The 12,031-nt window shown below is 40.0% G+C and overlaps 1 protein-coding gene across 1 annotated transcript in view; it reads right to left on the reverse strand.

Annotated features, from left to right (window-relative positions):
- The window catches only part of PSMD1 (proteasome 26S subunit, non-ATPase 1), a 71,082-nt gene that overhangs the window by 17,752 nt on the left and 41,299 nt on the right, over positions 1-12,031 (reverse strand). The window contains exons 17-18 of the mRNA XM_080604460.1: positions 7,971-8,085; positions 4,878-4,994 (exon numbers count right to left, since the gene is read on the reverse strand). Of these exons, the coding sequence (XP_080460586.1) occupies positions 4,878-4,994; positions 7,971-8,085 (232 nt within the window). The remainder of the gene's footprint in view (positions 1-4,877; positions 4,995-7,970; positions 8,086-12,031) is intronic.

Here is a 12,031-nt window from a genome sequence, read left to right on the forward strand (position 1 = left end):
TTGTTTTTCCCTCAAACCATGGCAATGAGCACATCCCAAATTACCAAATAGGTTTGTTTAATATGCTGTGAAACCCACAAGCTCTGTTTTCCCCCCTCAAAAATCTTTGAGCACTTTTCCGAATGCTATAAAGTTGTAAATGTTATCAAGAAATTTCTTTGGGCAACTTCCAGGAGGAACACTAAAACATGGGCAGTGACTCATTTCATCTTTCCTAACAATACACACACACCATTCTGATAATTAATGCTGGCCTAAACTGCATGCCACTGATTTCAAACGAAGCCAAATGTGCAACCTTGGAAACACAGAGGAAAACACAGGCTTTAAGACATGAGAATGGTACAGCACCATTTCCTACCACAAGCCCGAGGGGCTCGTATTATTTATCATTTAATAGGTTGTTTACCACTTCTCCCTCTACCAGTCAACATCATGTATGCGAAGCCTAGGAGATCATCAAGAATACGGCCTCTGTTCATTAACAGTTAGCCACAGGGAACGGTGACAGTCAGCGTGTGTGATGCTTACTGCAAATGCAAATTCTTAAGAATAAGATTATTTAGGAATCTGGTTTTAATAAAACAAGATTTAAACTGCTTGTGTGCTTTTTCTATCCGTCTTCAAAAGTCAAAGCTGTTCTACCTACAATTGCTCTCTTCAAAGTATGTAAGAGCACACAGCATACAGAAACATCTAACAGTAACAGGCTTACGTGAAGGAAAGTTGAGGTGCTAACAGAACACTGCAAAAAACAGCCTTGCATCCTACCAAGACCTAGCATTTCATTTAAAAGAAGAAGAAAAGAACTATCAGGTCCTGATTTCCTCACATCTAAAAGATAATAGGCCGTGATGGAAGGAGAAGGGAAGAAAATCTTTGAACTTGCTTATTATCTTCTCAGTCTGTAGATGACTACCCTAATGCAAAAGCAGCAAAAGTAAATTCAATTCAAGATGTTGAGACATGTAGCATGTCTCACAAATTGCCGTCTTAATTGCCTTGCTGGTCACAAAAACATAATGAAGTTGCCATTGATTTCTGTTACAGTGATCTCATCATATCCATAATTTAGGATTCCATTTCACAAAATCAACTTGTTGTTCTATATCCTCCACTAATATGGCTCTTAAACGTATCAGCAGAGGTCAGGAAAAACCACGCTGGCTGGTCACAGAGGAATCCGAGTTTGAACTTCAAAGAGACCAAGTCAGTTTTTTACAAGGGTTGCTACCCTTTTTAGCACTTAAGCAACTTGCAAATTCTAGGGACCGCCCTTCTTCGTTTATCAAATACATCGCTTACTTCAACTGTTTGTTTAAATCCAGTGAGCACAAAGAAAAGAGGAAAGCAAAAGTGATTCAAAGATATACACCTACATTATATCTCAACAAAAGAAATTTATTTTAAATAAAAATACTTTGATTATCAAATCTCTACTTATCACTGGCATTTCAGCATTGCAACACTCAGCTTTCAAAACTCCAGTATTTTTTTGAAAATCTAAAGTTGTCTTTTTCCAATATTAGTTTCTTGTTTGTTTGTTTTTTAAAGAACACCTTTCTCTTAAGTCTCCTTTCTGGTATCAATGCAGAAGCAATAAAAGTACTTTGCAATTACAACCCAACCAGTCCTAAGGCAGGACTGCTGGTGTTTGGAGAACCACTAATGGTCCTGCACTAGATTCCAATGGAATGGGGTGGGGGAAACCAAGGCAATTAATTCCACGAGCAGGTATGGCAGCTTATTTGCTGTGCTCTGCATGAACAGAAAAGTAAGAGCAAAGCCTGTTACTAGAACGTCTTGAGAAACATGTCACTGTCATTCCCCATGCCTCAGATTACAATGTTAACAGAAGGATGGAAAGAAAAAAATGCTTAAAACAGAATTTATAAGATCTCTTGGAAAGAAGGATAAAGCAGTCAACTACTCTATTTGCTACTCTCTTCATCCCAAGTTATCACAGAATTTAAAGTCCATCTAACTAAAAGCACACAGCTCTCAAGAAGTCTACAAAAACACAAAAAACAGACAACACAAAACTGAAAAGTAATGACAGGAAGCTTGCCAGACTATATGCCACAATCTTTATAAAATCACTCTCTTGCATGCAAAGCATCTCAAAATATTTATCAGCAGTGAGACAATGATATGAAGTGTGTTTAAATGTAAAATTTCGCTTCTCGGTAACCCCCAAAGACAACAAACACAGCTTGTGGGACATAAAATCCACCATGCTCATCCTACTAGCTGCTTATCTAGCAGTACAAATACATACATCAGGTTATAGGCTTGGTATACAATGCATCATCATGTGATTTAGGATTTTAATTGGATTAAAATATGTCACTGTGATCCAAAAATGTCTTGTTATCTGAACTCCATCCTTTCACATGAGAATATTTTTTCTTTAGACTGGCAGAGAGCTCCAAAAATGTTTCCCATGGAAATGGGAATAATAAATAGCTTAACTGGCAGTCTATTCCTCACAATATTCCTTTTACTTCTGAGCAAGAAGCTATGATAGCTACTGCTAACTTTTGGAGAACCTTCTTCCTTCAAAAGAAGAAAAATTGATATATTCTGTGTTGAGATCCTAAATCCTCAGATTATTTCCAGGATTCCTTATTTATAATCGTTAGGGTTTTTGGTTTTGTGTTTTTAATATCTGCAGCACTTCTATGACTGGGTAATGAATTGCTTTCTGTATCTATATTGTGTAACACTGCTCAAATTCTAGCTTACAAACAGGGCCTTAGCATAAAGCTTTTTAAGTAACTACCCCCATTTTTAAACAAGCCACCAAACCCCAGGCTGTACATCTCACCCTGTATTTGCTAGCCCAATTTGCAACCCCTTTAGGAAGCCTACTTATTACACGTACCCCTCAAGTCAAGGTTAGCGGGACTCTGGGGAAAGACATCTGGTTTGTTACACACCTAAAACAATCTGTATTTTTGCTAGCCATTTCTTCTATCTGCGCTTTTCTTTAAGACACAGACTCTCACCAATCATCTCATAAGGACTGAAAACTCAATAGACAGACTCAGCAAGTAATCCGTAACAGTCTTGGATGTCTGACTTGTTCAGACCAGCCCGCAACTCCAATCCCAATAGGATTAGTGTGCTTCGTAAACTAAAATGAATTTATTCTTAATGTCCTTTCACAGAAGTAAGTATCATCCTTATTCATTTCAGGTGTCAAACTGAGGCACAGGGGAGCTATACAATCTGCCCAACATCAGAGAGGAGTGCAGAAGAATGATTAAGCCTGATCTTAGAGAATTGGGGTCGTTTAGTCTAGAGAAGAAGCTCAGAGGAGACTTAACTGCTTTTTACAACTACCTGAAAGGAGGCTGCAGCAAGGATGGTGTTGGTCTCCTCTCAGGTGAGAAGTGACAGGATGTGAGGAAATGGCCTCCGTTTTTTTCAGGGGAGGTTTAGATTGGATATCAGGAAGAATTTCTTCAAGGAAAAGGTGATAAGGCATTGGAGTGGGCTGCCCACAGAAGTGGTGGAATTACCATCTCCGGAGGTATTTAAGAAAAGTGAGGATGTAGCGCTTAGGGACAAGGTTTAGTGCTGGACTTGGTAGAGATGTGGATGGTTGGATTTGACGGTAATTAGAGGTCTTTTCCAAACTAAATGATTCTATGATTCCTACACTCAGGGCTGGCATTCCAAGTACTAGATTAAGGAAGAAATGATGAGAACAAAGAGCAGTCTCTTCCCGAAGAAAGAATCACTCAGCTTCACGTTACATATATTTCATATCTTGGAAGATGAGGGGATCCTACAGATCTCTAGTGTTCTCCACTGTTTTATTCAGTTGAACTACAATTCTGATAATGCACGTGATATTAATGCTAGATTCTGCTCAGTGAAAATGGCCTTTTTTTTTGGTTAATAATTTAAAGGAACAAACCATCTGCTAGCAAATCTTCATGTTCTGCAGCTTGGAAATACCCAAACACCTGTATCTGTAGATGTTCTTTGCTGACTTTCCAAAGTAAAGTTTTCCACTGGAAAAAGTCACACATACCCCCTCTGCTTTCTCCCTATACAAATGTAGCAAAAAAAAAAAAGTGTCTGCTTCTATCATAGTTCAGTTTCTAAAATGACGTTGATAAAAGCAACCCATATATGACAGATCAATAGCAAAGTACCAGCTACAACTCTGTCTCAGCACTCACCAGAGCAGATGAAATGTGAAACCACAGAGCTTCTATTAATGTAGACTTTTAGTCTGTACAAATGTTTGCATATTATCATCTGTCATATATTCACAAAGCAATCTATTTTTAAAAGCTAAACACAGCACACGCAATTCTTTTTGCCTTCCGAGCAGAAAGACTCCATTAAAAAAAAATTATTTGCTATAAAGCAACTGAGACGGATCTGACAGCAGAAATTGTTTCACCTGGAAAGCATTTGTCGAGCTACAAAAGAAGCATAGTTTTTTTACTGCTACCCTGTATGTTGGCCACATCAAAAATCAAGTGTAGTATCACAAGAAACAACGTCTTTACTAAACAACGGTTCTCACATAAATCACAAGTACAGAGGCCTCAATATATTTTAGTGGAAGCCAGTCACTTTGTACAAGATGGTTTTAGACCTTTTAAGAAAGAGTATGTGTTCATGTAACAACTCGAGTTGAAATGCTGTCATCTACCAAGCACGTTTCTATCAGCATGCATCACTCCCCCATTCGAAAGTGCGTGCTCTGATCCATGCAGGAGTTTCCTGCTATGCGTTCAGCTATTGCTCTGAGGCACATACTCTCTTGACAAGACTTACACGCAGTGCTGAGACCTAACGACTTGGTATCACGTTTCCCACCCAGCAAGCTGGTATGCAAGGTATGCCACTATTACCTTTGGGCAGGTAATCTCAGTCTGCTGGATCATGATAAGGGCAGATGCAATCAGAGCTCCTTGACGTACGTAGTTCACAGGATCATTTGTCATTGGCTCAAGCAAATTAATCGCTTCCTTAAAAAAAAAAAAAGCATCACAAAGTTAATAGTGCTATTTTCAGTACTCCAGGATCCAGTGCTTTAATCCTAGGTTATCAGATCGGTGCTGTCACATACATTTTTAAACATATTTTGCATGTTCTTGCTAAATAAAGCAGAAATCTGTATAGCTGGGGCTTTTCATCTAAAAATTGGGCAGAAAAAAAAAGTGATGGATAGAACAAGATCTACCTGCAGAAGTAAGACACATTCAGCACATTAGAACTAATGACAAAGGTATGTCTTAAAATCTACCCATAAATTATACTTTCTCTGCCATTCTTCACAACAAAATACATCAGTATTACCTTCATTTTCCACTTAGGAACAGATGATCCTGAGATATCAAACATCATGTCAGAGGTTATAAAACAAGACAGTAAAGTAATTCAGGTCCCAAATTTTTGGCCTTACACTTTATTGTTAGAATCTGTAACATTCAGCAGCACATGAAAGCCCTCATCTCAAACTCACATCAATTGGGGCTGCCTATAAGCACCTACGTAGTAAATCTAGGTTTTGAAAACATTTCAAAACATCTATTGCTTCTCCAAATTCACTAACTGCTCAGTTAAGCACAACGGGAACATGATCCACAATGGATCTACCAATAGGCGTTCATTTCAAAGCAGACATTGAATATGAATTATGAAAAACTATAAAGAGTCTATTGCAATATATGCTGCTTAAATATACCCAGGACCAGCACATGCAATTTGCAGACTTCTCAGACTAAATCGTCTCTTTGGGAACATTTTTATTCTCTATTTACAGATCTGCCACTTTGCAAGCCATGACTTAAACATACAAATAATTAGTACAGACACTAATTCATTTCTGACCATCCAGGGTCCTGAGTGCACATTACACAAGACAACCAACCTTATCTAAACTCACTGCTGCCACAAGGAGATCCTCTCCTTCCTCAACTTCCCTTCAGTTGTACTGATCCTCCCCTTTCCTGTGCTAGCTGCAGCCTTCATCGCACCTCTCAGTGAGCTTTTCCAGATTGATAATTCAATAGAGAGAGCTATTCACTTTTTTTTGTGTTGTTGTCTGGATGAGTTTTCTCTGAGTTTGTGTCTGCATCAACTCCCTGGGGAGCTGGACATAAGACAGAGGAAAAGGTGGCAAGAGGGACTGAGACTACCTGTGTCAACAACAGCAAGTTGTTAGGGAGCTCAGCCAACCTTCACCACCCACACTCTTCAGATTTAAGTGGAATAAACCTTAAATAGCAGTTTGTACTGCCGTGGGCTGTACAGATTAATTTGGTCTGTGACAACCCAGGGGCTGTCTAAAAGCACTCAGAAATGTCACACAAGCAAGCTGTTAGATGCTTTTTGGAACACAATGCAACAGTTTGACACCCACCCTAAGAAGCTGAAAGAGCTCTTTTAATCTATTATGTGATCTCCTGATTACAGAGGTTGGACAGAATCACTTGGCTGTCTCTTGCACTGAGCTTTCTCCTGTCCACGCAAACTGAGGACGTGAGTGAATGCAACTGAATGCATGAGTGTTCCAGCGTAAACCTCTCAGTGTGCTTCTGTCAGGGTGAGGCTTTATACAAACAAGTTGACTTTATACAAAACACTATTTCTGAGAAAAACTTCTAGGATAATACCGTGCCCTTGCTTTTTTGCCACGTGAGCTAACTTCAAGGCTATGCTTCTCTGCCAGAAGGTATCACAGGTGACTCATTCTTTGGCTTTAATTCAACACCGTGTACAGAACATCCACCATGACAAAAAGCTTTCCAATCTCTGAAGTCGAATATGTGGGCTTTCAAAACCTACTAATATAAGCTTCAGAAGATATCTCTGTGTATAATCAGATGATCTAGATCTTTATCACACAAAGCATCTAGAAATAAAACAGACTTTGTGCCACTAAAAGCATTTCCACTTAAATCAACTTGTCAGATGCAGCAGGTTAAAAATAATTAGCTCCTTGATTCCACCTTCCACTTGAGAATAAAGCAACCTGGATTAAAAATAGTATTTCAAGTTTGCTTTCAAGTCTGCATGCTTTGGATACTAAAGATGGCAGGCAGTGCATGTCAGCATTCTGCGCATTTCGCAACACAAGTGACATGCTGTGGAATCTCGTGTGCAAGAGCCAAAGAACTAACGTTTAATACTAGCTGAGGAAGGGATAATACAGATAAATGATTTATCAAAGACTTGGAAGCGTGAAATATTATTTTCACATGGTCAATTTACGTACCTATCTCAAAACTGTGATTCGGTACCAGTACAGACTGTACACAGATGTGGATAAAGTGACAAAGCTTATCCCAGAGTTTACTTGCTGCTTGTCCCACTGAGCACTCACATTCTATAGAAGTGGGAATCCTTCTACTCTAAAAGCCCACTGCCACCCACTGTGAGAGTTATCTTTCACCAATACTTCTAAATGGAGAGTAAAATTTACTGGCTGTATATTATTCACCTGAAAAAATGGTACATTTCACTGCACTTCACTCTACACGGATCTTCCGTGAACTATGTACCACAGAAAAGAAGAAAGGAACTAGGAGTTATGCAAAGTACTTGCTCTTTTCCCGTTGCTGGCATCCCCCATCCCCCTCTAAAGTGATGTGTACAAGATCAACTCCAAAGGCAAAGGAATAATGATTTTGGAGTACTGAATATGCATTTAATATCAAGTAGCAACTGACAGTAAGAAAACTCCAAGAAAGGTTTTAGAGACAAAATTCCAAGAATGTGGCAATAATGTATAAAAACATTCTTCTACTTTATCTGTTCTGTACAAGCAGGAAAATAGTCTTTATGCCCAGGACAGTTAAAAAATGTAAAGAAGTACTGCTCTCCTCCAGCTGGCTAGGAATGTGCACGTGCAAGAAATCTGATCTCTGTGCATGACATTTCTGCACAAATGTTGCTATGGAAGGAGACTGAAGGAAGAGTGGATGACTACTGGTCCTCACCTTGTTTCCAGTGCCCGCACAGCAGATACCCAAAGCCATGGCAGCTCCATAACGCACGTGGGGATTGTAGCTCTCCGACAGCAAAGAAACCACACTTGGACACTGCTCAGGAGTCCTAAAGGAAGGCAAAAGACAACGTTATTTCTTATTATTGTTCTATAAAAATTGGAGACTTTACCCTGCTCATACTGGAAAACTTAAATTGTCCTTCCACACAGTATGTTTTGCATTTCTCAAAATATATCTGGAGGAGTGGAACAGGTGGATTCAAGAGGAGAACTGGGAAGAGAGCACAGATGAATAAACTTCCCCATCCTAGCAGATATGACACACGGTCCCCACTATTAAAATCTTCCTTTTTAGTGCATATTTTTTTATATAGACATTAAAAAGTTACCCAGCAGAATGACATACCTATTGAGACAGGTCTTTCTCTCTAGAAATCACACTGTTGTGACTGACTTTCTACTACCAGGTGTATGCTCTGTGAGACACACAGTACTAAACCTTCCATCGGCAGACACAAAACCCACCTCCAGTATTCAGACATCCTTTAAGCCTGGTGGATTCCAAACTGCCTTTTGCAACTACTGCTTTTGCTCACTCTTCCTCACCTCCAGCTAATACAACCAAGGCTTGTGAGGAAATGCTGATAAAACACACTTCTGATCATTTATCATTGTATCAGCAATGTGTACTGCTGCCTCCTCACAATACCATGCTGTGATGTTGCTGTCTTTTAAGAGATCTGAACTGGGTGTGTATGTCCCACCCCTCACCATCTGAGATACAGTGTCTTGTTGGCCATTACTGCAACAGAACTCCTAGCCCGCTGCTGGGAAAGATGAGAGATAGCCCTTAATTTCCTACAGAAGAAGCACACATCGCTAATGCAAAGAGTCTCGTGAATATTAAGTATTTCTGAAGTATTCTAACGCTCATTTGCAGATGTGGATATATACTCATTTTCCTCCTGTCTTTGTAGTTGTATTGATCACTCAGTTAATTCTGATGCCCTATGAGACATTTCATAATATTGTACACTGACGGTTTTAGCATTTCTAATGCAGCAAAGACAAAAATGTTTTTAAAATAAGCATGTTTCATATACATCTGCCTTCTGAACTCACAGGCACTGCAAGCACATCCACCACAGCTCATCTTTTCAATCTACCCAACCCCATGACACCACAAACACAAGAGCAATGCAAGAATGCATTTAGCAAGTACGTGCTCATGAAAGGAAAGATGGGAAACTATATAAATTGCAAGGGATTAAATTACAGCTGGTTTCAAAGTGCGTATCTTCCGGTTATCTACTCCATTTCACTGCCTCGCAGCCCAGACTAGCTTCGTAGCTGGCACACTTGCAATCCTAAACACAGTCCTGCGAGTCATTTACGCGACTATAAGCCTATTTCAGATCAAAATGTACAAATGAAAACTAAGGTGTTCTTGGCTCTTGGCATTCAGTTCTCAGTTTGTAATATTGGCTCTTCTCACCTTTGCTTTACTGAAAAATGAAGGTGGGTGGCAGTAGCTGTGGTACAAAGGAACTATAAATCATCACGCTGTATTATTAGGCATCTATCAAAGTGCTCAACCAACTCAAGACGTAGGAATGATATTACAGAGTATGCTCCAGCATTGTTTTTATTTAAATGCATCCCTGAATCATTGAAAACAGGTAAAGGCACCTCAAGCAGTAATATATTCTCTTTGTTCATTGTGACTGAGGACCCAAGGCAAGCTCATATGACCATGTACATGCTTCAATATTGCACTACGCAGATCAGCTAATTTCTACTCTAGCTATTATCTCTTCCCATTTCAACACTTTTCCCACAGTGTCCTCTGACAACTAGCCCTAAACTCCTGCTTACACTCCCCTGTTCTGCTGATCGCAGACGAGCAGCACCCACCCAAGCTCCAGTCCTGCTTCAGGCACTGCAGAAGGGACCTGAGGGCACCCACGGTTCACAGGCTACTCAACCCACCAGCAGTCTACTTCTTCATGAGTTTTCCTAAAACACTGGGGGTGGGAGACATGACAAAAACAAAAACAAAAAAAAACCACCACGCACACAGGAAGAGAGGAATAGCTGGAAGCTCTGCTGCCTCTAAGGTTCAGCCGTGATGAGGAACATTAAGCAAAGGAAGGCTGGGAAACAAAACAACTCTGTCCCACAGGCAAGCAGCAGAAGTGAAGACTATAAACTAAAAGGCACATTTAAAACTACCTGTCAGTCTGTTGGTCAAATAATAGTTTGAATGCTGACAACGTTTACTAAAAATGAGCTGATGTGGAGACTGGGAAGCACAAATCCTGTAATAAACGAGCGCAAGCATTCAGCTGCACGGAAGATTTCAGCTCTCGAACAAAGACTCTTAACACCTTTGTGTTTGCTTAACTTCAGCAAATGTTGAACAGGCAGATTGTGAGCCAAAGAAGAGAAAAACATCTTCTGGCAAAGACGTAATTATGCACTTAAAGCATTAATCATTAAATTCCTGCTCAGAAAGCTGGATTTTATAGAATCATTAACTTGGATGGATTTTTGTGTCTGCAGGGTCAGAAGTTCCAGCACAGTTTTTTTTATAAAATCAGAATTAACGCACACCAACTGATTACAGAATTCCTAGTCAGATTTACATTATTTGTTGCCATTACTTTCTTGTTTGTTTGTTTTTCCTCAAATCTACTCATAAAACAGTCAAACATTCTGACAGGTGGCCTTCTGTAAATCCCTTTCGGGAGCTGAAATTACTGAAGGGATCCCACCACCATTTTCCTCGGTCACACAGTCTCTCAACCCTGCAACCTTCAAAAAGTGCTTTCCCACTTACTAGAGAACTAGAAGGCAGAATCACAAGCAGGTAGAGGAATCTGAAGAGCCTTGTAAAAATGCTTATCAGAGGAACAGGACTTCAACATACAAGAGCACTGCTGGCATCGATGTTACAGCTGTAACACTTGTTTGCCTGCTTCACTGCTGAGATGCTTTAAAAAGTCTTACACACTGTCGCTAGAAGTTTAGCCAACATAAACCCCAAACCACACTCAGTAAAATTCATAAAACTCAAACCAATTCTGTCAAACGATCAAAGAAAAAATTTAAAATGCTCTCATATGCAGTTACAGCCTGCAATCTTGCTCCTGTGGCATTATTTCCAACTAGTAATCCAATTGAGGAATATGCTTAGAACGTGATCCTGCTCTCCTTCTGCTATCCCGAGGTTTCCAGCCCTCACTTTGAGCCCAGCCACGCGAACTGCTGACTTGACATTCAGCACAACGGGGAGGCAGCTCTGCTGCTGCTGGAGGCAGTTTCCACTCCACCAGGACCAGACCCCATGCCGGTTCCCAAACCTACTGCACCCCTCCCGCTCCCTGCTGGACACCTCCACTGCAGCTTATCAGAGGTCACACTCAGCAACGGGCTACTCCTAGTGTTAGTGAGGGCATCTGTCATTACTGCAAATTAAACAGATGATAACAACGCATGAAAAAAAACAGAATAACATCTGGAAATTTAGTGGGCATAAGTTTCACCTGCAGACTGCCCCCCTCTTAAAAGTCAGAGTAAAAACTCTAAGCTTAGAGTATGTTTAATATATTATGAGGCCCAAAGCAACATATCATGGTCCTCTATTCTGATCTTCCCGTAACAGAGGCCAGTAATTCCATCCCACAAATTCCTGCGTTAAAGGCTGAGGCACATCTCTAAACTGCCCATCTTTCTAAGATATACAGCCCAATATCTATTTTTAAACCAAATTATCTTTAATGCACCGGTTCCTTCCTTTATTCCTAACACTGGTTTTGCTCAAGCAGTTTGCTTTTGCAATTACATTTTACTACAACAGCAAAACAACAAACGAACTGCCTGATTATTTCCTTCATTTTCATTTGAGAATTGCTCAACTGCTCCTACGTAAGCCATCAAAACAAATGTCAATGAATCCACACCCATATCCAAAAAATAACATCATAACTTGCTTCACTTTATCCTCTCTGTTATCAGGAAATGAAATTATGCCAAAGAAGCTTCACAAGTTTT

Source organism: Anser brachyrhynchus (genome assembly GCF_964034855.1).
Source record: "Anser brachyrhynchus genome assembly, chromosome: 9".
Lineage (NCBI taxonomy): Eukaryota > Metazoa > Chordata > Aves > Anseriformes > Anatidae > Anser > Anser brachyrhynchus.